This window comes from Balaenoptera physalus, assembly GCF_965194825.1.
Source record: "Balaenoptera physalus genome assembly, chromosome: 14".
Classification (NCBI taxonomy): Eukaryota; Metazoa; Chordata; class Mammalia; order Artiodactyla; family Balaenopteridae; genus Balaenoptera; species Balaenoptera physalus.
The window spans coordinates 14142762-14165541 of record NC_138893.1 but is presented as its reverse complement, the minus strand read 5'-3'; the positions used below and the strand labels follow the sequence as shown (position 1 = coordinate 14165541).

Genomic DNA, 22780 nt, shown 5'->3' with positions numbered 1-22780 from the left:
TAACTTCCCAAGGGCCACGGGCATCCATTCCAGAATGCGGATGGAGTGGCCCCCACACTCTCCGCACAGTGACAGCTACAGCGACGGAGGTGACATTGCAGCTCCTGCTCCCAAGAAGCCCCCCCTTGAGTCGGGGAAGCAACGGAGGGAAGAGGTCACAGGCCAGGAGAGCATCACTAAATGCAGCACAGGTCATGCCCATCATGGACCAACCTGTTCTCTTAGATCTTGACAAAGCCCAAATTTCTGATACTATGACACAGTCGCTACATACATTTATCATTCCCCCTCCCCAGTTTCTGTAGTTACTAAATACGGGAATTGTCTCTATAAGAATATTAAAAGAAATATTTACCGGTCAATTGAAGCTGATTTCAAGCATAAACTGTGTAATCCCAAGGAAAGGGTAAAGGCTTGAAGAAGTTTACAAAAGAATCAGAAGAAGCATGGATAAAATGAAGATAAACAAAAACCTACCCCAAATTCTGATGAGAGAATCAGTACTTTTCCTTTTGCTGTTAGATCTTTATAAAGTGCATCTATTTCGGCGTGATATAATTGTGTTCTTTCTTCTGTGGTCTGAGTTTCCACGGAAAATAGTATATTGCCTACCCTAGAAATACAAGAAGGTGTGTCGAAGGCACGTATTATACGGTTCAAAGAGCTAAGCACGGAAGGGTGGGGAGGGCAGCGTGGCGATGGGGGCACAGGACGCGAGGAAGACTGTCTTTGCCTCTCTGAGCAGACAGATGGGGCGTGTCTCACAGCAGGCAGCTTTTCCACAAAATACGGTTTTGCTCAGTCTAACTGCAGGCACTGCTTACATGAGCTTAAGCTAACACAGGAGGAGGAAACTACACAGAGTAGAAGGTACTTCAATGCCCAGGAAACATTTTATCAGACAGCCACCCTATTACAATAGAAGAGCAGGGGCCGGGGCTGTGCCCTGAATGCGAGTTCAGGGCCTCCACTGTTTCCTTTTCTTTAAGCTTCTGCTGCATATGTAGCTCCATGTGAGGCTCTGTGGAGGATATAAGTTCTATGCAACAGGTATTTACTGGATAACGCCGGTACCCAAACGCTGAAAATACTCCTCGGACCCTCTAAAGGACAACACAGCAGAGCTGCCGCCTTGATGGAGGGATGGAGGGGGAAACGAGGCCACAGATTATGATGAGACCATGCGTAGAGCCGTAAAGGTTCATCAGAGGTTCCAAGGAGAAAGAGCTGATCTATTCTGGAAGACATGGAAGAAAACGGGAAATGCTTGTGGAGGAAGGGGCCTGAACCTGGGTCTTGAAGAAGAGGATGGCGATGCCAGAGGCCCAGAGCCAGGAGGTGGGAGGTGACCTCGGGGAACAAGCAGTCCGGCTGAATTAGTAGGCCAGGCGCTGGCAGGAAAGTGCTTCAGGGAAGGCAGGAAGCGTTGTTTGAGGCCATTATTACAAAAGGCCTGAATGTGCGGCAGGGGGACCGATTTGGGTGTCAACGGGCAACGGCAGCGTACGGACTGGGGAGGGCGTTCCGGAGCCAGGGGAGCGCCCCGTGGACCCAGCCTTAGGACCTGAGGAAGCACTGGTCAGCCACAGGAGACCGGAGGTGGAGGCATGGGTCCTGAGTCTAGGTAGGGGTCAGAGGCCCCGAGCAAGACTGACAACAAACGGGGTGAGACAGACAGCTGAGCAAAGACGCTGTGTTTCAGGGAAGGACTTATGGACTCTTCCTCGGCAGTTCCATTTCTGCCTGGGAATTTAAAATCATGCGTGGGTGAAGAGGTAGGAGAAAAAATTTCACCTCGATAGAAAACCCTGGAATTCCTTCTGGGGGGAGAATGACCTTTATTGGGAAAGTACTTTGATAAGTGGCTTGGGTTAGAGATGGAGATCTCAGCGACGTGGAAGAGGCATAGAACCTGGAAGTTGCTAAACGGGTGTTTCCTCGTGAAGGCCCGTGTAAGTTCGGACAAGGAAGCCAGAGCCCAGGAGGGGCTGAGAGGACGTGGCTCCCACCGCTGAGCTGCCGGAGTCCCTGATGCAGAAGCGGTGGAGCCTCGCAGGGAAGCAACTGAGAAGCGCGTGTTTCGGGGACGGCAGTGAACGGAGAGGGTCAAGGTCATTCCACCCAGAACTCAAGGGATACGGAGGCTCCTAGGTGAAGTTTGGATTTCAGATGTAAATAAAATGATCATTACTAAAAACGGTCACTGCGGCGCTACTACTGATAAGGTGAAAAAACGGGAAACACCCTAAATGATCAATGACAAAAAAATTAGTAGGAGCAACTCTACAATATCCCTAAAATGGAATACTATGCAATTTTGTAAAATGCTTCTAAGAATAGGATATGGGGAAATGTCATAGTAAGGGTAGAAAAGAAACAGGTTATAAAACAGTATGGACAGTATAATCTCAGTTTTTAAAGGAAATAATGATTTAAAATTTTTAATCTTTGCTTATCTGTATTCTAAAGTTTCAATAAGACTTGAAATAAGAGCACTTATACTCTCATACTACATTAAAACCTATATTTAAAAATCCAATAATAGCCTTCAACCTGCCAATCTCTCATCTTTTTTCCATTTAATTAGTAAAAGTCTTCCCCACGACAAACTTCAAGAACCCGGAAGAATGCTTTCCACAAACCACATCAGACATTATACTTAATATCTAGAAAGTTGTTAGATTTAGCACAGTCAGAAAATCTATCTGCTGGTGTAATAATCTAAATGTCACGTTAAAAAAAAAAAAAAAAAAAACCTGGTTCTCCTTACACACTGGACCTTGATCATCTCCGTTTCAGGAGACAGCCAAAGCCCAGGAGGTCCGATCTCCCGCGGCAGCACCAAGTGTCTGCATGCCTTCTGACACCAGCCCCCGTCTGCACACCCACACGTGGGAAGCACACGTACTTGTCTCCTGTAATAGTGATCGTGAAGCCATCATATTCCTTCCCTTGGTCTTTGAGGCTGGGAACTTTTGTGTTCACAGTGAACCCATCCTTCGTTTTAGTATTAAACTGCTTTCGGGGAAAAAGAAAATTCACGTTACTGGTGAGATTCACTGTAAATTCCCAACTGCCACTCTGTAGCGCCAACTCCGACTTTCATGTTTTTAAGACGGGTCACGGCGTGCCAGACACCGTGTATTCTCTGTCCTGGCCCCATGCCCCGACCCAGACTCTCAGCCCGAGTCACGCTCCCCGTGGCCCCTGCCAGAGGCCAGCAGAGAACCTCAGAGCAAAAGGCACACAGCCTCCCTGCGATGGCAAGGCCCCTGCTCACTGCTAAGAGCTCCCTTTGGGTCTTTTCTCTCGTTCATCTTAAGTGGCAGCCACTTTGATACTTTGCAGAATAGTTGCACTCAACATCCTATAATTCAAAAGGGCACCTTGTGTTTATGTTAATGCTTCTTCAAAGTAGACTCTCATCTGTCTGAAAAGTACTCAGAATTTTGCCAACTGAGAATTTTATACACACACATGCACACACCCCAACTCTGCAGACCATAGAGTGACAAAGCAGAGTATTCTAAAGGAATTACACAGTGGCCCTTAAGGGTGATGAGTATGAACACAGCTTTCTGTTGAAAACACTTTTGACAAAGTGAAATGCCAATAAATTGCTCCAGAAAAATCCTCCCCAGTTCAGTTATTTAGTGTAGCCAACATTTTCTTAGGATTGACAGACTTGAATAAGAGAATCAATGGTAAAATTAAAAGAGGTCGTGCTTCGCATAACATATTGGAGGGAAAGTTTGTCCAAATACAGTGACAGCCAGCAGGCATTCACCAAGGTCCAGAGAAGGACACAGATGAATGGACGTCAGCAGGAGAGCCGGCAGCAGGGGCCGAGATGGGAGGTGTCCTGTATGAGGAGAAGGACTTGTAGAGGCAGAAGCATTGGCACACTTAGTATGTGCCCGTGCTCTCTGACGCTCACAGCATGCCATAAGACAGGACACGACCTCCATCTTACAGGTGAGGAAACCAAGTCGGTGAGATGAAGTGAGGTGAGGTCTGGCCCGAGCTGGCACGAGGGAGTGGCAGAGTGGAAACGGACCCAGGCCCTCTCGATGTCCAGTCCCCTCATTTACTAACCAGCTGCCCTGAGGGGAGCTGAGGTACATCTGAACTTGGCTTTTCAGCAAAAGTACGTATAGCTCAGTGGAGGCTGTCATGGCATCATATTCACCAAGCACTTTAAACACAAAGGCGTATTTTTATATACTTCTACGTGTGCCTTTAGAAAGGCCAGTGTACCCACAGCCTGGCTGGAGGTGCGGTGAGCAAAACCACAGTGGGACGGCCACTCCCAGATGCGGCCAGACAGGCAGTGACTTTGCACTGGGAGCCAGGCACTGGGCGGGCGATGCCCGGCCCCTTAGCTCCTCTCCAGGCAACTGCAGCCTTTTGTCCATTGCGCTTTTCTTTTTGCACAAAGATATACATATATTAAAATATCCCTAAGCTGATTTTGTATTCTGCCTAATATAGTAAATTTAAATGCCTAAAATACCCACAGGACAGCTAAAGACTAAAACCTGAGACAGGCTCTCGTTTTCTTTCTGTCTGGTGCATCCAGCGGCCCTTGGGGCGGCCCTTCTGCCCCTTGGGGGGCGTTTGGGGAATTTATGGGAGAATGTGGTGGCTGCGGGGATGAGATGCAGGGGACGGTCACACAGGCGCGACCCCCACTGGACTTTCATGTAGGTGAAGAACCTGTTTATAATGTAATGATTATCTAGGCCTGGAACCAGACTCCGTTTTACACTCACACGCTAAATATTTGTTATAGTTTTAATACACACTGACTTTCCTAGGAATGCAAACAGCATATAAATTGAGGAAAGAGGATACTATACTTTGTGTGGAACTTTTATTAAGTGTGGTTCACCATGACAGAAAACCGTATCGCCGACATCGTAGCTCATGATACTTGAGTCACCAAATGACACATGGATACAGGGCTGCATCTGTCGCTGTCACGTTCACCAAGATTTTACACATATGTGCGAGCAACTGGCTACTTCTTTGTGGCTTCTCATGAAGACATGCCTGAATGTTGACATACTGAAATACATGGTTTCCTACTATAAACAACTTACCTTTTAGAACTCCCTTACGGCACTGTGGTGACTTTTTTTTTTTTTTTTTTAATAAATTTATTTTATTTATTTTTGGCTGTGTTGGGTCTTCGTTTCTGTGCGAGGGCTTTCTCCAGTTGTGGCGAGCGGGGGCCACTCCTCATCGCGGTGCGCGGGCCTCTCACCATCGCGGCCTCTCCCGTTGCGGAGCACAGGCTCCAGACGCGCAGGCTCAGCAGTTGTGGGCTTAGTTGCTCCGCGGCATGTGGGATCTTCCCAGACCAGGGCTCAAACCCGTGTCCCCCGCATTGGCAGGCAGACTCTCAACCACTGCGCCACCAGGGAAGCCCTGTGGTGACTTTTGAAAGAATTTTTTGAGTAGGTGGGATACATTCTTTATGAATTTCATTCTAGTGCAGTAAAGGGGCCATCTGAACATGTTTACTGAGTGAAGACGCGTCTGAGAAGACTGAGAACCACTGCCTCAGTTCATGAGACCTTAAACAACCAGGTCGGCCGGAATCACGGCTCTCCAGCACACAAGAGCCTGGGATGAGACTGGGAGAGCCTGTCAAACCCGGCGAGCAGACTGGACCCTGGGTGCAGAGTCAGCTCATGGCTTTGTCCATGATGGGATGCTTCCTGGTTATTCTTTAGAAATGGATAAGCTTTGGTCAGTCATAGAAATTTCTTAATGTTTACTTGATGTAAATCAATCCTATCTACTATAGCTACAAGGAGAACATTGATTCAAGTTTTATGTTATAGTTCAAACCATTAACTGAAAAAAACCAAATCTACCTGCTGTTGGCCCATTTATGGGTAGTTATGTTCCTAGGTGGAGAAAAGGTGCATAAAATTATAACTTCTTAATGGATTATACTTTTAAACAATATAATTTCTGTCCCCTGACATGCCCTTTATCTTGAATTCCAATGTTTCTGATACTGATACTGCCACACCTGCTTTTCTTCAGTAGCATTTGCCTGCCTACCTTTCCGCCTTCAACTTTTTGAATGTCATCTTGTTGTAGGTGTTTCCGGTGAACAGGACATAGCTGGGCTTTAAAATACCGATCTGAGATGCTCGTCCTTTCAGTGAGGGATCGATTATTAACGTCATGTTGAGACACAGCATCCATTACAGACACTTCCTCCTTACCTTTTTTCCCCTTTCTGTAAGCTTTTAGTTAAACTGACTTTGTTTTCCTTATTCCATTTTCCTACCTTCTAGGGTCTGTTTTGTTTTATTTTGGTTATTATGCAGAATGTGTTTTTATCAGTGTTTTCAAGTAGCACACTTTATAAAACTTAAAATACTTAATAACAAACATGCATTTAATAATTACGAGTTCTTTTTTTAAAAAGTACTGGGCTTCCCTGGTGGCGCAGTGGTTAAGAATCCGCCTGCCAATGCAGAGAACACAGGTTCGAGTACTGGACAGGGAAGGTCCCCCCATGCCACGGAGCAACGGAGCCTGTACGCCACAACTACTGAGCCTGTGCTCTAGAGCCTGCAAGCCACAACTACTGAGCCCACGTGCCACAACCACTGAAGCCCATGAGCCTAGAGCCCGTGCCCTGCAACAAGAGAAGCCACCACAATGAGAAGCCCGCACACCTCAACGAAGGGTAGCTCCTGCTCGCCGCAACTAGAGAAAGCCCATGCGCAGCAACGAAGACCCGATGCAGCCAAAAATAAATATAAAAATAAAATAAATAAATTTTTTTTAAAAGTACTAATTGTTTCCCCTAAAAACACCTACTGCGATTTTGATGATAAATTTACCTTCATAATTGGAAGGAGGTCTTCCACTTTGTGGACCTTTTCCAGAGCTTCTCTAACTTCCAACAATCCTTTAGGATTATTAGCTCTTAAAAAGGGAAAGACAGAGAGATGGCAACTAAAATTAATACAGAAATTAATAATTAATTATGCTCTTACCTTTAATTTAAATAAATTATCCTTAATTACTAGTGGCTCAATATTCAAAACGGTGGACCACAACCAAAGTTTTGAAATAATGGGATGGTTTAATCTGATGAGTATTGGGCTACAGATGAGAATTAAGGAAACAAGACAGCAGTCTGTCTAAAATGTGAACTGGGGAAAACCTGAAAGGATGGACAGCCAATGTCTGTGTGGACATGCATGGGTCTGGGCTTGATCAGAAAACCTTGATTCTCCTCTTCCAACTCTGAAATTAGAAGTAAATGTTTTTTCTTCCTAAAGTTGCTCAAATGGAAGTATCCTACTAGGCTCCTATACCAATTTTATATTTACTTGGTGACAACTAACATTCAGAATTCCTTTTTCCCCAGCGTTCTGTCCACTATCCTATCTATACTGTACTGCCTCTCAGTTGAGGGAGAATGAGTATTAAGGCGGAAATCCCTCATTTAATCCCTAATTAAGAAATTCAAAGAAACATCCTGCTTTCTTTGAAGTCAAAGAAAGGCTAGACGCTTTCAAAGAGGCTAGAAAAGTCACAGCATTGTGTGTAAGATAAAAATACTCAGTTAAGGTCCATGGATTTTGTGAAGATCTTAAAAAGAAGGTTGATAAATGATTATGAAAGGCATTATGATTCCAAACACTCCATAAAAATATGATATATTTTGTTTAGTCTGTCAATAGGCTTGGTTTTCAAGTTTCATAAATATAACTAACGTAAAATACACAAACTTTATCCATTACTATGAAAAGAAAATTGAAAGATTACCCATGATAAACTAGAATTCTATCTTTAATAAAATGAAGAATTTTCTCAAAATATTCCAGGTATCTCATGTTGATCACCTGACCCCTGTAAGAAAAAACAGTTAAGAATGTTCTTACAAAGAAATATGTTCCACACAATATCTAATTTCAAAGTTAATTCAAAAGGACAATAAGAGAGCTGGGAAATTCGCTTGTTTGCAGCCAAAGAACGGGAGAAACAAACACCTGTCTAAGCGAGACTGACGGTCAGCGACTGAGCTTATTCTGGTGGGAAAGGCACCAGACTCAGCCCTGGAGATGCCAAAACAGGAAGAAAAGTCCTCAGGTGCTTAAACGGGGCTCAGACTTGTATGCCCCTTTCCCCTCATGGGTCCTTTCCTTTGTTCGGCAATGTGCTCCCTCCTAACCCTCGGCGCCCCTGATAGCATTAGCTGCTAATACTCCTTCTTGCTGTCTAGCTTACTAGCTGTCTCCATCTCCTCTACCGCTCTAAATAGTATTTTCCTCCCGTTTCTATCCCCACCCCCATTTGTAAAACTCTCCCAGAACCTCATGTACAGCCAACACGCCGATGCACCCATCCAACTGATGTCCGTGTCCGGCAACACACACAGCCGACCGCTTCGCGGACACCGCTCCCTGGACTTCCCACAGGCGTGTCAAACCTCAAGTTCAGGAGCTCACTCCAGCTCCCCAACGTGTTCACCTACGTTCTGCCCTGGGGCTTCCTGGCCTACTGGGGCAACCACGTGCCCGCCCGGCAATGGGACAGCCTACCCGCAGCTGCACGCTGGCCCTCACTTCTAACCCACCCCCAGTGTTCCGACCCTGCCTGCTCAGTATCCACTCTTCCCCTCCAGCTCACTTCCACAAAGCTTTCCAGACCTCGGTACCAGTGCACCGGAATGTCCCACAACTTTCTAACCAGTCCCACGCCTCCAAGGGAAGTCGCTGCCCTCTCATCTATTCTGCCACCTGTGGCCAACGTGATCACCCAAATGTGTCAATCTGTTCAGCTCACGTCTCTGCTCATGATCTCTGAATGACTCTCTTTTCAGGACAAAAGGTGCCTTAGCATGGATATGTTAGCTATATTTTGGGGATAAAAAGCTATTTATGTCTCGGCCTCTGCCTGTCTTTCCAGCCTCGACTGCTGACAGTCCCTCAATCATAAACTAATCACCAGTCATAATGCGTTAGTGGTACCTCCCTGACCATGCCTAACTCACAGGTGGGTCCATGCCTCATCCACCTCTCTCTGCTTTCCACCTTCCCAAACAGCATCCCCTGAAGGCTGGACTGGGACCCCCCCCGGCATCCTGTACACGTGACCACCACCACTCTTAACACACTACATGGTAGGCTCATAGCTTAGTGAGGTCCATCTTCCTCCTTAAGCTACAAGCCTTCTGCAGTGAGAGGCTGTACTTCACGGCTAAATCACCATCACGCCGCACAGCACATGGAGGGGGGCCTTTAGTTAAAGCTAGTTGAGTCTACCTGTGAATGTCACAAATTATTCCGTAAGAAACAGGAATATACAAGTCATAAGGGGAAAGGAAATTTATTGTCTAGGAATTAAAAAAATAAATGTCTTAAGAACATTTCCATTAAACTTACATGTCAAAGTTGTATACTATAATATTTTCTTGATTCAGGGTTCTGGAATTAGAAGCATTTTAGATGTGACACAACTACCATAGGTGTAAAATTTACCTAAAATTAAATTCAGTGGGTCTGATACTGAAGCTGACACTCTTTGATATTTGCTCATCATACATCTAGAGGGTGGGTAAGCGCGTGAAGGGCCGGGTAACGAGGTGAGCACCTCACCCACGCCCCTAACTTGCCAGAGCCTCTGGACAAAACAAAAGCTCTCCAGTTAACCTGGCTCATCCTCCCAGGAAGGCAGCTCAGCACCCAGACAGCGTTTTTCATCCAACCGCCTCGGGTGCAGCAGGGTTGGAAGGGGGAGTCTTTCCCTCACCACAGGAATTCTTTAAGCCACACGATATTACCCGGATCTTATGGTAATGTAATATTCTCCATCTAATTACTTTCCATGATGTTTTAGGACCCTTTAAAGACTGACATCTAGGCAAAAATCAGGCACTCTACCCTTCACTTGAGCTCTGCAGCAAAGAGCCTGGAGAAGGGGCACAGCATTTCTTTCTGCAACCAGGCTAGCTCAAAGGAATGTGGGAAGGGCCTTGCAGGTGCAGAGCTGATTTGTGTCAAAAAGTCACCGAGGAGGGACCACTGGGTTGCTCGTAGTCTCCATGAACTGATGATGTAAAATAAACTCCTAGGAGAACAGGAAAGATAAACGGAATGTTCATACCTGATTAAATTGACGTGGTTGTTAAAACCTCTGCTAAGACTTCGTGCTGGCATTTGATCCAACCATAACACTGGCTGGTCTGGGTCAGCAATCCTGTAAAATAGAGCTTATTTTAAAATGAAGACCTTATAAAACCTAGAAATGTTCAAAAGCATTCAAAATGAAACAGGTAGAGGTCTTTGGAAAAGTGGGGAGAAAACAACTGCTCAGTCCATTATGTCTAAAAGTATGAAACACAAACCTGCAAATTCCAAAAAGATGTTCTAACTGGACCAAGGAAGAAGTCAGTACAGGTTTACTAGTAGAGCAGGACTTTTCTCATGAAAATGAGTATCAGCGGTTCCCCCCTCTAAACTGTAGCTGGTTGGCCAGGCCCACACTTCAAGCATAAGAAGACTGGGTACCACAGGTAATGAATGATATGCTCTTCCAGAGAGACCGCTTTTTCTACAACACTTCACTTAAAAATGTGCTCGGAAGCACGGCAACAATCAATTCCTATTTCATAAATATTCGTCGAGTGTATTTCAAAGAATAATGATGTCAGGAATTGCTGACAAACTTCAGAGAGGAAAACATCATAACTTATAAGGCCCATTATTAGTAAATAAAATGGGATTCAAAACCTGTGAACTAGAGGAGACTTAACATTTTCTGACAATGATAAGACGTCTAGCTTATATTTACTGAAACGTCAGTTACCGTCTCCACTTCACTGCGATGTCAAACATGTCTCTCCACTGCATCAGCCGCGTTTTCCCATTCATTCGAACCTTTGAACTGGTCCACGTACGCTGTACAGCTTGCATGACTTCTAAGGCTGCCAAACCCATGGCTAAAAGAAGGAAATGTGGGGAAAACAGAGTTTGTAGGTACCCTTTAGAGGGAATGATCTTCGTCAACAACTCGGCGAAAGAATCATGGAATCTAAAAAAAAAAAATTGGTTCTGATGCACCCAGGGGCCGGACAGGAATAAAGACGCAGACGTAGAGAATGGACTTGAGGACACGGGGAGGGGGAAGGGTAAGCTGGGACGAAGTGAGAGAGTAGCACTGACATATATACACTACCAAATGTAAAATAGCTAGCTAGTGGGAAGCAGCCGCATAGCACAGGGAGATCAGCTCATTGCTTTGTGACCACCTAGAGGGGTGGGATAGGGAGGGTGGGAGGGAGACGCAAGAGGGAGGGGACATGGGGATATACGTATGCATATAGCTGATTCACTTTGTTATACAGCAGAAACTAACACAGCATTGTAAAGCAATTATACTCCAATAGAGATGTTAAAAAAAATGACAAAAAGGCAAAAAAAATGAATAAAAATAAAAATAAATATGAAAATAAACCGGGAAAAAAAAAAAAAAGAATCACAAGTATTGGTAATTTAACAGGACCAGAGATGCATTACATGATGGCCTGACTAAAACTCAACTCTATCAGAGGAAATTGGAGACAACCTCACACTTGTCTCCTCCCAATCCTGAAAGAACTGAGGTTCCAATCCCTCCTCACCCTACAGTAAGGAGACAGCTCTGGTGGATGAGCTGCCTGATTTACAGCAATGACTGAAGACCTACCTTCTACGTCTACACCAAAGCAACGGCATAAGAGCCAAAGCTGGAAGCAGTCTTCTCTCAGAATTCAGTGTGAATGAATCTTTACATTTCTGTTCTGATCACATGGAGATTTTCAGTAAGCACAACAAATGATTCTTTTCAAAAGTACAACACGGTTTACCAATCCTCTGCTCCTTTGTCATAAACACTTCCATTTTCAGATAGTTTTAAAATACCTCTGTGTATTCTCTTGTTTGGCAGGAAACCAGGTGTTTCATATTGCATCAGAGATCCCAAACGATCAGCTACACAAATCAGCTCTTGGACCTCGGGCTTATAACTCTCAAAATTCTGATGTAACACATCTCTGGAAGAAACATTACGTACATGATAAAGACTTTTACCACAGATATCTGGTTATCCAATTTCACCTGAAAAGCAGTCGTTTTCCTCCCCTGGAAAAATAATCAAGGAACTTCTGACCACATAATCTTTACATCAGTGGTCTGTACCCAACCAGACACAAATTCAAAGAAGGACTCTTCATGACAGTGTGGGCACAGTCGCTGTCACGTGCTTGTTAGTAACGCTGATAAGTAGTTTGCAATTCAGAAGACACGTCTGAGCCTTATTTGTTCTGTAAACTTCTCCCGAACACAGGGACTGCCTCTTTTGACAACCAACCAAACCCGACCCTATGCCCATCCCCTGCTCCGGCCCCAAGTTATACGATGCCAAGTGTACTTGGGATGGTATATGTGACTGCAATTGTTTACCCTCCAACCTGCTAGAAGTTTTCATAACAAAGACTGCAATTCTAAGTTACAGGCTGTGTCAGTGTCCCCAAGGGTTCAGTAATTCACTAGGAGGACTCCCAGGCTCTGGGTACAGTTGTCCTCGTGGCTCTGAGGACACAGCACAGTCGTCAGAGGGAAAAGGCACGTGGGGCGAGGTCCAGAGGAATCCAGGCGCACTTCCAGGACCCTGGGGAGACACGTGGCACTAATTCCCCGAGTGAAACGCTCACTGGACACGCCGTGCCCAGGGATTGTACTGGGGGCTGACCACGTGAGCACTCCTGCCTGGCAGGTACCCGAGGCCCCCAGAGGAGGGCAGGTGTTCAGCATGAACCGCACTGTTCATACACACGGCGCAGGTGCTGGGAGCCATTCCTAGCTCTGGGCACTTGGCGGTGGGGGGAGATCCCGAAATCCCCGTTCCCAGACGCCAGCCCAGGGCCAGCCTGGTGAGCAGACCTCTCCAAGGACAGCCCTTCAGGCCCCCCTCTTTTCTGCACATAAGTATTTCTCTAAAAAGGGGTGCTAGAGAACATACACCCCTCTTTGAGCAATCTATTTTGTTTTCATTATCTTGATTATTGAAACTTACAAAAGCATACAACCTCATTACCCAACGAAAGAACTAGAACAATTATGTAGCTCTACCTACTTGTATGTCACTTTCCTGTCCTATCCTCCTGCCTCCCAGGAAGAGGTGACTTTTCTTGAATTTTGTGTCCACAATTCCCTGACGTTCTTCTTTTAAAAAATAGGTTACATATGTAAATCCCTAAACAATATATTCTATAGTTTTGCTTATGAGCTTTATGGGAAAAATGATGTGACACTGCAGGGTACCAACTTGCTGTTTTTACTCAACTTTATATTTCAAAATTAGTCCACACTGTTGCTTGGGTCATTTGTTTATACTGCTGTATAATACCCCACTATGTGACAGTATCACATTTATCCATGTTTCTGTTCATGAACATTTGGGATGATTTCGTTTTCAGTTGTGAACAAACAAACTGCTATCAACAGGTCTCCAAGCAGACATGTGCACAAGGACATGGTTCTCTCCTGAATCTACACAGGAGCAGAACTTAAAGACTGTAGGACGTGCAAATATTCAATTTTACACAATAATGACAAACTGCTGGCAGAAGTGCATGGAACAATTTATACCCCATTATATGCAATTTCCCCTTATCCTCCTTCTGGTCAATACTACTATTATCAGACTTTGTATTGCTAATATTTGTTTACCTGGTGGGTGAGGCATCTCATGTGGTCTTACATATTTATGAACTGAAGAATCTTTTCCTATGTTTGCCATTCATGTTTTCCCCTTGGTGAAATTACCTGTTCATGTCTTCTGCACTTTTCTAATTAGCTGTTTGACTTTTATTTGTAGAAACTGTTGGTGTTGAAAGGTTTACAGTCAGTCCAATAATTAACCCTAAGTAGGTGATACGACTTTCCTATTTTTAAGATTTTTCTCTTTACCTTAGGTGTTCTCCAGTTACTTATGATGTGTCTGAATGGATTTCTTTTCATTTACCCTGCTTTTTTTTAAAAAAAAAAATCTATGAATGTATGTGTGTCCTTCGCTCTGGAAAATTCTTAGCCATTATTTCTTCAAATATTGCCTCTCCTCCATTTTCTCCTTCTGGAGTTTCAATTAGACACATGTTAGCCCTTCTTACATTTTACGTACCTTCTCTCTTTCAAGTTTTCTAACTCCTTGACTCTCTGTGCTCTATCTTCCAATTCTGCAATTTTCTCTCAGCTGTATCTAATCTGCTTTTTAGCCTGTATACTGAATTCTTCATTTCAATGGTTATATTTTCTATTCCTAGAGCTTCCAATTATTTTTTTGGTCTGCGGCATGTGGGTCTGTGGCATCTGTCTGGTCACTTTTTATAATCTCATGTTTCTCGCTCATGTTTGTGATCTCTTCATAATTTCTTTAAGCATTTCATTTGGAGTTATTGTAGAGTCTGTTTTCAACAATTCCAATATCTGAAGTCCTTAAGGATCAAAGTTTGTTGTTTCTGTTGATTCTCACAAATGGTTTTGGTCATCTTGGTTTTCATTCTCACACGAATGATCTTAATCTGTGGGAATACTTGGGGTACAAATTGGCACTAATTTCTCCCCAGGAAGGATCTGCGTCTGCTTCTGTTGAGATCCTGGGAATGCCTCCAATATGGGATCACTTTAGCCCTTTGAAGGTCAACAAACCCACCCTGCCATGCCTCAAGGCACTCCACTGGATAGGATACCTTCTTCCTTTAAAATGTGTTTACCACCCATCACTGTAGTTTGAATACCTTTTCTTTTCTTTCTTTTTAGGCATCAAGGGGGCTGATCTTTACAGATTTTTCCTAATTTTTAAGACACTGCTAGACTGCCAGGAATTAATTTCTATTCTAAATCTAATTGTTCTGTAATGGGATAGCCTTTTAGCATATCCATTTTGCCATATTGCAGCAGTATTGGCCAGTGCTGTAATTTCAAACTTTTAATATGTTAAGAAATTTGTTTTAAAGTAACACGGTAAAGGAATAATGAATATCAAACACTACCAAGAAGTATAAGTACATTTGAAGTTTGAAGGTACCCCACATTAGCAGGGAATGTCGGGCTAAAAGGAAAGATGATGTCCAAAGGTAAGCTAAAAGAAATATTTGCGGACATATCCAATTCAAAAATAAATTCATCAGAAACATGAATAGAAAGCCATTTATTGACCAAGAGATATTATGATGAACTTACAGCTCAGTGTTGAAAAAGAAAAAAAGAAATCTTCATTTAAAGCACTCACTTTGAGAGTAGCACTGACATATATACACCACCAAATGTAAAATGGATGGCTAGTGGGAAGCTGCTGCATAGCACAGGGAGATCAGCTCGGTGCTTTGTGACCACCTAGAGGGGTGGGATAGGGAGGGTGGGAGGGAGGGAGACGCAAGAGGGAAGAGATATGGGGATATATGTATACGTATAGCTGATTCACTTCCTTGTACAGCGGAAACTAACACCACATTGTAAAGCAATTCTACTCAAATAAAGATGTAAAAAAGAAAGAAAGAAAGAAAGAAAGAAAGCACTCACTTTATGTGGGGTTGCAGCCCTGGCTGCTCTTCGTAGTCTTCTATGAGGAAAGGCAGATTCTTAGCCCAGTGGTCTTTAAAGCTTCCGGGCAGGTCCGCGTCAATGTTATATTCCGTAAGGGGAGTATCAAGGTGTGCATGAAGATATCGAGAATACTCTGCAGATGGAAAATGGGATCTGACACACCCGCATATGCCAAAGAGACGGTTTTTATAGCTAACTGTAATTTTTTATAGCCAGTCTGTACAAATACTTCATAACAAACCGTTATTTAATTACAAGGATTCTGGGACTTCCCTGGTGGTGCAGTGGTTAAGAATCCGCCTGCCAATGCAGGGGACACAGGTTCAATCCCTGGTCTGGGAAGATCCCACATGCCGCGGAACAACTAAGCCCGTGCACCACAACTACTGAGCCCGCGCTCTAGAGCCGGCGAGCCACAACTACTGAGCCGGCGAGCCACAACTACTGAGCCCACGCGCCACAACTACTGAAGCCCACGCGCCTAGAGCCCGTGCTCTGCAACAAGAGAAGCCACGGCAATGAGAAGCCCGCGTACTGCAACGAAGACTAGCCCCGGCTCACCACAACTAGAGAAAGCTCGCGTGCAGCAACGAGGACCCAGTGCAGCCAAAAATAAATAAATAAATAAATTTATTTTAAAAAATTACAAGAATTCTAAATGGAGACTCCAAATTTTAGCAAGTCACTATTATACGATAACGGAGGTGGCCTGCCGCTGACTTGAGTTACCAGGGTCAAATACAAGCCAGTCAATCAGGGTCCACTTCGGCTAAATTTTAACCACCTTTCCATAAGCAACACCAAAGATCTCACTATTCAGTTCCAGAGTGTGGGAATGCAAGTTCAGTGTGAGACAGATCCCGCTTCCTTGTCAACTAATAGATCTACTGACTACGTATGCAATTTCATCAACTGACTGACCAACTGCTGCTTATCTCTAGGGACGCGGTGTAGAAAAAACCAGGATATGGAGTGCCCCCATCTTCAGTCTATAGTTCACAAGTCCAAGTTCTCCTAAACCAGGAAAAAAGAGGGAATTACAATTTAGAGTAAAGAGCTGGGCTGCCGAAAAGGTAGTCCCTAGCCAGCCGGCTACTGACAACTTAAGGGGTGGCTAATGTGGCTGAGACACGGAACTCTAGATTTTAGTTAATTTGAATTAATTTAAACTTAAAACTGATATTTTATTCAATTATTAGAAAACTGCCGTATGTTTGGAACAACTTACATATACCAGTCTACTTTTACAACTTTAAACTTTATGAAATCTAAGTTCGGATCAAGTATTTCCAATGACAATTTAGCATCCAAATTGAGATGAACTGTAAGTGTAAAATATATGCCGTATTCAAAGACTAGTACGAAAAAAGGTAAAATATCCAATAAATAGTGTTTTCATATTAATTATATATTGAACTAATATTGTGGATGTACCGAGTTAAATAAGATAAAATATATCATTAAAATGAATTCCACCTGTTCGTTCTTACTTTTTTAATGTGGCTACTAGAAATTTAAAATTACACACATGGCTTGTAAATGTTTTCACTTGGACAGTGCTAGCACAGAGGGCTAATGATAAAGGAAAGAGAAGGAATAAAAGTAAAGATGTGGGCTTTACATGAAAAACAAAAATGTCTTTATGTATGGCAGAAAAAGGGTAAGACTGACTAATAAAAGGATAACCGAAAGATCTGCTTTCTTCTTCGTCTCAATTTAAATTCTCCAAACTATGTGGGAATTCTGATATGAAGGAATGACAGATCAGAGATACCAAGTTTTTATTTAACAGTGAAAACCTCATAAAATGTTCCCTTCCTGTCATTCCTGTATCTCTGGATGAGGTGTGACAAGTCATGGATACCCAGATGATTGTCACATTTAGGTCAAAATATGTTTTTTTGGCATAAGTAAAATTTTTTAACTTTAGAAAGAAAAAATGTGAGGAAGAGGCAAAAAAAAAAAAAAAAGCACTGGACTGGCCTTTAGAAGACATGGGCTCGTCCCTTTAGTCCAGACACCACCACTAACCAAGGGGCAGCTGAGGACAAGTCACCCAGCTGCTCTGAGACTCAACTGCCTAACACGGAACATCAGAGACACAAGCAGTATGACTCCTACTCCAACCACTCAGGGTCAGTGATTCTGCAGCTGTTTGACTTACCTCGGAGATACTTCACTTTAAGGTACTCTGGGCTGGCCTTCTGGCCTGGGAGAGGGTCATTTAGCATAACTTTAGTTTGTGCTTTTATCCCTTCATAAAACTGTCCCATTGCTACGTGGCTGAGTCCTTTCATGTACTGGCACACCTCGTTATATGGTTCCAGCTGCAGACACCGCTGAGGCATCGAAGGAGAAAACGCTGTATTAGGATCAATACAGTTTAAGGAAACTTGAAAGTGCTTTCTTCTTTAATCTGGAATTAGGAAAGTTTTCTCTCCAGGTTAAATCAGACCAAATACATCCTCAGTAAATCAGTCTACAGGACCAGGCCACAGTTTTCTCCTCTTTCTTTCTGTTGAAGGATAAGCACTATTCTTGCCCGCCCTCCCCGCCGACCCCATTCATTTCACTGAACTTTGTTGAAGAACGACGCAGAATCGCAGTTACGGTGCTTCTCACTTACGGATGCTCACCTTGAAGTTCTTAAGGGCTTCCTGCAAGCTGCCGTGGTGGTAAAGCATCATTCCCCGAAGCTGGAGGGTCTGCACGTGATTTTGGTTCAGCAACAGAGCCTTTTGAAAGCTCTCAGTGGCTGCTTCGAAATTGCCCAGCTCTCTAGGTATTTAACAATAGTAATGAACATAGTATAGGCATTTCAGTAAACATACAGAATAAGTTATCCTCAGCATTATGGTTCAATCTACAAATACAATACTTTAATGTGGGTGTCTGTTTTTTATTTTACCACTTTATAGCTACTTAGCCTTTGACGCATCATATCCTACTTACTTTTTCTAAATCTTACCAGATTATCGGATCACCATAGAGCTCTTGAAATTCTTTGGGGGAAAATTAATTTATTGATTTCCAAAGACAAATGCTTATTCAAATCCCTTTCCCCAACTCATGATCAGCTCCAACCCCTAAGAAAACTTTGTGTAAATTTTAGTTATCTGGATAGAAACATATGTTTCTCCTTTGGCAAAAAGTAAGTAAGTTATAATCATACAGAGGTATATCATTGCGAATCAAATTCATAGGCTTATAATTTAATTTTTTCTGTCACTGAAGGTACTTCACTTAAAATCCAGTAAATCATTATCTACTTTAAAATTCTGAAATAAGAAGTATATTTCAGAATTGTGATCATTTCAGAGTGGAAATGGTTATTACTGACCAGCCTTGCCCTCTTTTATATATCAAAATTTTTATAAATAATTGAAGAACCTTCAAAATATCTCATATGTCAACTTTCTATAAATAATGAAGATTTAAAATATATATATATATATAACACCCACTTACATTTATACAGCACTTTACTATTTACTAGGTGCTTTCAAATCTGTTTTCAATTTATATACCCAACAATTTTGTGAGACAGGAAGGATAAATATCATCCCTTAAACCTAGAACAAATCCAAACACACTTTCTCCAAGTTAGTATAAGAGAGCTTTTCCAACTATGGCATCAGATAAATAAGCTCTTAAATGTAATCCTTCCTGAATAAGGCACCTAACAGGGTTTTACAGGGGATTTCTATTACTGTCTCTCTCTTTCCTAACTTTTATAGTACCTCTATACAAGTCAGAATGTTAAAACTTTTTTAAGCCAAAAGTCAGAATAGCTTTGCTGGTCAGGGCAACGCGTGTCGTCAGGAAGCCAGGGTCCAGGCACAACTGCTCATTCCCGATAGAGATGCATCATAACTGTAGCATTTCCATCCCGCAACTCTAGGAATCTTCAAACAGATCCTAGTGATGTGGGTATTAACCTTAGTTACTGCCCAAAAAGGCAGCAGCGTCTGTAACTCAGCAGCTTATAATGCCACTATTCAAAGCAACAACCCTTGAAGGACTAACGTTTTCTAGACTAATATATACAGACCGAGGTTGTTTTAAGACACAGTAACAGGCATCACTATATCCTCTTACCCGTGGTCCTTTCTATGTTCCACAGAAGATCTCAATAAGTATGTGAATGCCTATGTGATTTAGAATGACCATCTCTTTTGGTTAAGAAATGCATTTTTTTTTAAAAAAATCACTATTATGTGAGGCTATCCCACTCTACGCCCTCCCTCCTACCCCAACTATTAGTACTTTACTTACCTATAGGCCTGCCCCAGACTTTTATATGCATCAATAAAATCAACTTTCTGCTTCAAAGCTTCTTTGAAGGATTCAATAGCTTCCTGTAAAAAGTATATAGAAAATTATTTCATTTGCTTAACTGTTAAAATTGAGTTTCTCTCAAATCACTAAAGGACATAGATATATATATATATATATATATATATAAAATACATGGTCTCTGAGTACTTTTTTTTTAAATAGGAGGACTTAAAAAAAAGAGAAAGGTAGAAAGTACAATAAACTATGAGAGTCTGGAGGATTTAATTTCAATAGTAAACAAATGCATTACTATGAACAACAACAGAGCCTTAAGTTTCTCCTTCCAAAATGGGAAAACAGCTTCTCACTATCTTTTTCATTAGGACTTTGAGTACTGATAACACTTGCATTTTAATATCATTTCCTTAATTAATAAAAACCCTATGGAACAAAAGTAAGCCTAATAGCTGTGTGAAATGATGCAAAATGATCACAGCTAGCAGCATTTGAAAGTGAACCAACAGAGGAGACAAAAAAAGCAAGCCCAATGTGAAATTATTTATAGAATAAGAAGAAAGGCTCCCAGGATAGCTACCTAAAGGATTCCCATGATCTATGAGGAAAAAAGAAACCATAAAATACAGGAGAAACCTTCAAGTTGGGGGCAGGTGGGCATGACTCCTGCCAGCACAGCTCAAGGCGGCACTAAGGGCCCAGAGCTGCACACACTATACTTTCAAGGGAGCCCTCGGAACCACAGTGCACTTGGCTGCAGGGGGACTCTCTGGGGAAATTGGTGATAAAATAAAAATTGGTGATGAAATGTTTCAGAATAAACATCCTAGGCTTACACTGGGATTGAACGTACTTTTCATTATGACTTTGTTTATTGTGATAAAAAAAAATTACGAAGACATTTCACACATTTCCCAAGGAAAAGACATATCTTACTTAACGGCTATAAAGGTTCACAATCTCTAAGAGCTTTAATTGAGAAAGACTTGACTTTAAGACTTCTGGAATAGATCATTTCAACCTGATTAGAGAATTCAGAGCAGAAAACCACTAAAGATATCAAATGCCTTGCCCATGGTAGGCACTCAATAAATATTTAATGCCCCGGTAGGCACACAAAATAGTTTTTCAAAAGCTATACAATCTTGATTCTTTTCAGAAAGTCATTCAGCCCCTGCTTCTTGATTTTCTCAGAGGGGGCCAGCAGGGCAAGAGAGGCTGGCTTTGAAACTCTTCAAAGGTAATACTGAGGACAAAATCGCCTCATGAAGGAATGCCACTGAATAGCTACTTTTTGGGTGAAAGACGAGAACGGATAAATTTTAACAGCGAAGAAATGTAAAAGACCACTCTTCATTGGGCTTCCTGCCGTGACGTAGTCTTGATCTTTTAGGATTTGTACAACTGTACTTTTAATTCAACAAACATATACTGAGCGCCTACTATGTGCCAGGGATAGCAGGAGGTAACGGGACATAAAGATAGGTGAGTCATTACCTCTGTACTCTGAGAACTCACAGTGTCATTAGAAAGCCAAGTAGGTAACCAGGTTATTAGAATACAAACTAAGAGCTACAGAACAGATATGAGGAAGAGGCTCTGGGAATAAAGAGAAAGAAACCACCAACTGAGCCTGGGAGACCAGAAGAGGCTGTACAGAGGTGCTGACAACTGAGCTGGGTCTTAAAGAACGAGGAGTTTGGTAAAGCAAGAGGGCATCTTGGACGGGGCAGGGGGCACCGCACAGCGGCACAGAGCGCTCACCGACGCTGGGAAAGCCGGAGGGGCAGGAGCGCAGGGGGCATGGGGTCGGGGGGAGTGGGGAAGAGGGAAAGCCGGGGCCAGAAGGAAGGAAGCAACGAGGACTGGGGGCTCTGAGGAGGTGTGGGACCTCACAAAATTTACTCTTTTGTAAACATGAAAACTGCTGGTAAAAAAGGAGAAGACACGCTGGAGAGGGGAGAGGATGGAGCCCAGATGGGAGGCGGCCGTGATGGAACAGGCAAGAGATAATGGAAGCTCAGCTTGAGACAGTGCCTCTGAAGAGAGGGAAAGAAGGGTCAACTTCGGGAGAGAGTTTTAAAGGCAAACTAAGAGAGAATTTGGTGGCTGTCTGGGTACAAGGGAGGGATGAGGGAGAAGAGAGGGCAGGAGGAGTTTAGGCTGAGAGCCCGGGTGGAGGGAGGCGTTGAGGAACGTTAGGAAGTACGGGGGCGGGGTCGTGAGTCCACTGGGGCGTGCGATGTCTGGGGTGTTCGTGGACGTCTAGTGGAGATGCCCAGGAGGTGGCCGCTGCCCACTGCACTTACTGCATGCTTGGACGCCACAGTTCTTCAAAGTCTGATTTCTCTTCAGCTTTTAAGAGTCTTTGGTTTCGGGGTTCCTGTCTAATCACTGCACAGCTCTCTACCTCATTCTGCCAAAGAGGGGACACAGCAGAATCAAGATTTTTGAGCCACTGGGAACAAAGAAACTACGTTCGTTGAATCAATCTCTAAGCACATGAACTGGCTCTGAATTCGTTGGCATCGTGAATGCAATCACCACCACTTAAGTCACCACCTTCTTTACTAGCTAAAGGGCAGCCATCACCCTGGGGCTGCTCGGTATAACTGAACAGAACAATCGCAGGTAACTCTCAAAGTACAGGCTTATAATATACAATTTTTGAAATATCCTTACAACATGGGTAGGATTCAGTAGAAAAGTTCTTGCTGTTTTACTCCCTAGGAAAATCCAAAATGTCTGATATATCTTCTGAATTGGACAATTGTGAAATTTGTCATGTAAAATATCCTAATATATTTCTAACGTATTATGTCATAAAGTAAATAAGCCATCACCCGCTTAATTTCTAAACTGCT

General features: G+C 43.1%; 1 protein-coding gene across 9 annotated transcripts in view; it reads right to left on the bottom strand.

Moving 5' to 3' along the window:
* Nucleotides 1-22780, bottom strand: part of TTC13 (tetratricopeptide repeat domain 13) — a gene marked incomplete at its 5' end in the record, with an annotated part of 69772 nt that overhangs the window by 5217 nt on the left and 41775 nt on the right. For 5 of the 9 annotated variants that reach the window (XM_082422988.1, XM_082422990.1, XM_082422992.1 and 2 more), the window contains 11 exons: nt 478-613; nt 2909-3018; nt 6870-6954; nt 7804-7887; nt 10144-10236; nt 10846-10978; nt 11940-12070; nt 15600-15756; nt 17788-17962; nt 18260-18401; nt 19899-19981. In XM_082422988.1, coding sequence (XP_082279114.1) covers nt 478-613; nt 2909-3018; nt 6870-6954; nt 7804-7887; nt 10144-10236; nt 10846-10978; nt 11940-12070; nt 15600-15756; nt 17788-17962; nt 18260-18401; nt 19899-19981 — 1329 coding nt within the window. The remainder of the gene's footprint in view (nt 1-477; nt 614-2908; nt 3019-6869; nt 6955-7803; nt 7888-10143; nt 10237-10845; nt 10979-11939; nt 12071-15599; nt 15757-17787; nt 17963-18259; nt 18402-19898; nt 19982-22780) is intronic. The other 4 variants (XM_082422989.1, XM_082422991.1, XM_082422993.1 and 1 more) reach the window with 1 other exon arrangement.